Source organism: Myotis davidii, unplaced genomic scaffold (genome assembly GCF_000327345.1).
Source record: "Myotis davidii unplaced genomic scaffold, ASM32734v1 scaffold865, whole genome shotgun sequence".
Classification (NCBI taxonomy): domain Eukaryota; kingdom Metazoa; phylum Chordata; class Mammalia; order Chiroptera; family Vespertilionidae; genus Myotis; species Myotis davidii.
Window position 1 is genome coordinate 251,870 of NW_006296406.1, and position 2,127 is coordinate 253,996.

The 2,127-nt window shown below is 34.6% G+C and overlaps 1 protein-coding gene across 10 annotated transcripts in view; it reads right to left on the reverse strand.

Moving 5' to 3' along the window:
- CADPS2 (Ca2+ dependent secretion activator 2) overlaps nucleotides 1-2,127 on the reverse strand; it is a 313,909-nt gene that overhangs the window by 98,765 nt on the left and 213,017 nt on the right. For 5 of the 10 annotated variants that reach the window (XM_015568917.1, XM_015568912.1, XM_015568916.1 and 2 more), the window contains exon 16: nucleotides 480-500. The exons of the other annotated variants lie outside the window; for them this stretch is intronic. In XM_015568917.1, coding sequence (XP_015424403.1) covers nucleotides 480-500 — 21 coding nt within the window. The remainder of the gene's footprint in view (nucleotides 1-479; nucleotides 501-2,127) is intronic. 10 annotated transcript variants of the gene reach the window in all.

Sequence of the window (2,127 nt, forward strand, 5' to 3'; positions counted from 1 at the left end):
TTCCCAAAAATTCTTGAGATGGGATTTCATAGCCTCTGCTCCTTCCTCTGATTAACAACTTCCAAAGTTAAGAGCTGCTTATTTTTCATTTAACAGCATCGGTGCTTTTCCCTCTGTTATTTCTCAGGAGTGATAAAGGAGAGATGGGCCTCTTTTCTAGCTGAAAGAGCCCTTCAAATGCTGGCAACCGCTTCCACAGAAGATTAGCGTCTATGCTTAAAAAATAATGCATAACATTAACACAGCCTCAGGTATTTTGCTTTGAATTCATATCAGAAACCAGTGCTGAACATTTACAGAGATAAATGGCCTGTACTTTCCCCTACAAGGCATTAGCAATAGTTTCGATAAAATCAAAGTCTTCTTCACCATCTTAAAGTGATCCAATAGGAGTCCTGAAAAGGAAAGAGCTACTCATAATACCAAAACACAACAGCATCATGTTAGCAATAACACGTGCATGCACAAGCATCAATTACCTGTCTCCTTTTCTGCTGGGCCTAGAACATAAGAAAAGACAATTTAGGAGAAAATCAAACTCTACCCATGCTGCTCACATAATACAGTAGGCCAATCCAGCAAAGAAAAGTAGCCCACTTCCTACTTACTTAAATTTGACTTTGTTCTTAGTCTGATCCTAAACATGAAAGAAAAGCTCTTTATTTTTTAAGATACAAAAAAGAGGGGAGGAAGATATTAAAAAGCATAGAAGTTTTCCTCATAAAATAAGCATGCCTTTTCTTTTTTGAAAAAGGTGACTGCTCCGTAGTCCTACCTGACTAGATTTCTAGGATCCATTTTCTAGAATATTCTCAGATAGGAGAGAGTGAGTTCCAAAAAGTATTAGGTAATAGTCAAAATAATGAACAAAAATAATAAAATAGATCCAGAGACAAAGAAGCATGGAACAGACTGACAAATCTCAGAGGGAAGGCGGGTGTGTGTGTGTGTGTGTGTGTTGGGGACAGACAATAGTGTGGTGAAGGCCTGGGGGTGCAGGTGTGAGGTGGAGGTGGGGAAAAAGTGGGACATCTATAATACTTTCAACAACAAAGATAAATTTTAAAAAAGATTTTCATCTTATTTTTATAGGATTCATAATACTTAGATAAAGCAATGCTGTATTTATTCAGGTTGTCCACACTTTTCTCATTGCCAGATTTGAAAGGTTTTAATATGTCTACTTTTATATTAATTCTTTCAATCCGTGTACGCAACACCCATTATTCCCAAAACATGAAAACTGAATGAGTATTCAAAATGTGAAAACCAATCTGTTTATCTTCCACTTTCCCCACATGATCTAATATTCATTGCTTGTGCTTTAACACAACATGATATCATAATTAATGATGTTAAACTGGTAACTAAGGAGGTTTCATGTTGTTACTCTCGTGATATAATATTGGTTGCTATAGTGATGGGATGGCTTTTTTGTTAATCACTCAGGAGGTTGGTTATCACATGCTTGTTAGAAAGCTTGATCAGATTTGGAGAGAAGAAAGGATATAACACAGCCAATTATAGTCATCTTTTTTTCATTGTCACCATTTTGATGAAACTATTATAACAGCATCTACTTCATACATTTAAAATTCATTATGTAAAATTTTATATTAAAAGTGACTAAGTTTTTTCTAATGATCTACTTTTTATATTTAGACATAAATATTCGACACTGCAAACTTTTTTTCCTCCCAAGTAAATGATACATGTGTTGAACAAGCTAGTTTTATAATTAGAGTAGAAAATTTAGGGTCCTTTCTTTTACTTTTAATTATATCAATCGAAGGACTGTTGAGTAAAAACTGCTTGTGTGACTTTGCCACAAATTCCAACCGACTTATTTCTAAACATCTTAAATGACCGTTTCCTCAATGAATAAAACCTGAAAAAAGAGAGAGAAAATGCACAGTCCTCTCAAGAGATCTAATCTTCCAACGCATCAATATACTGAAAGCAATTAAAAGTTACAAGTAATTCTATCCATTTATTTCAGCCCTCATGATAATCAACAAGTTTCCCCCTTTCTCTGAGTGATACTGCCGAATAGAAAATAAAATTATGTAATACTACACTGTTCCTGATCAGGAAAGAATACACTGTCCATAGTTTAAATGTTAGACA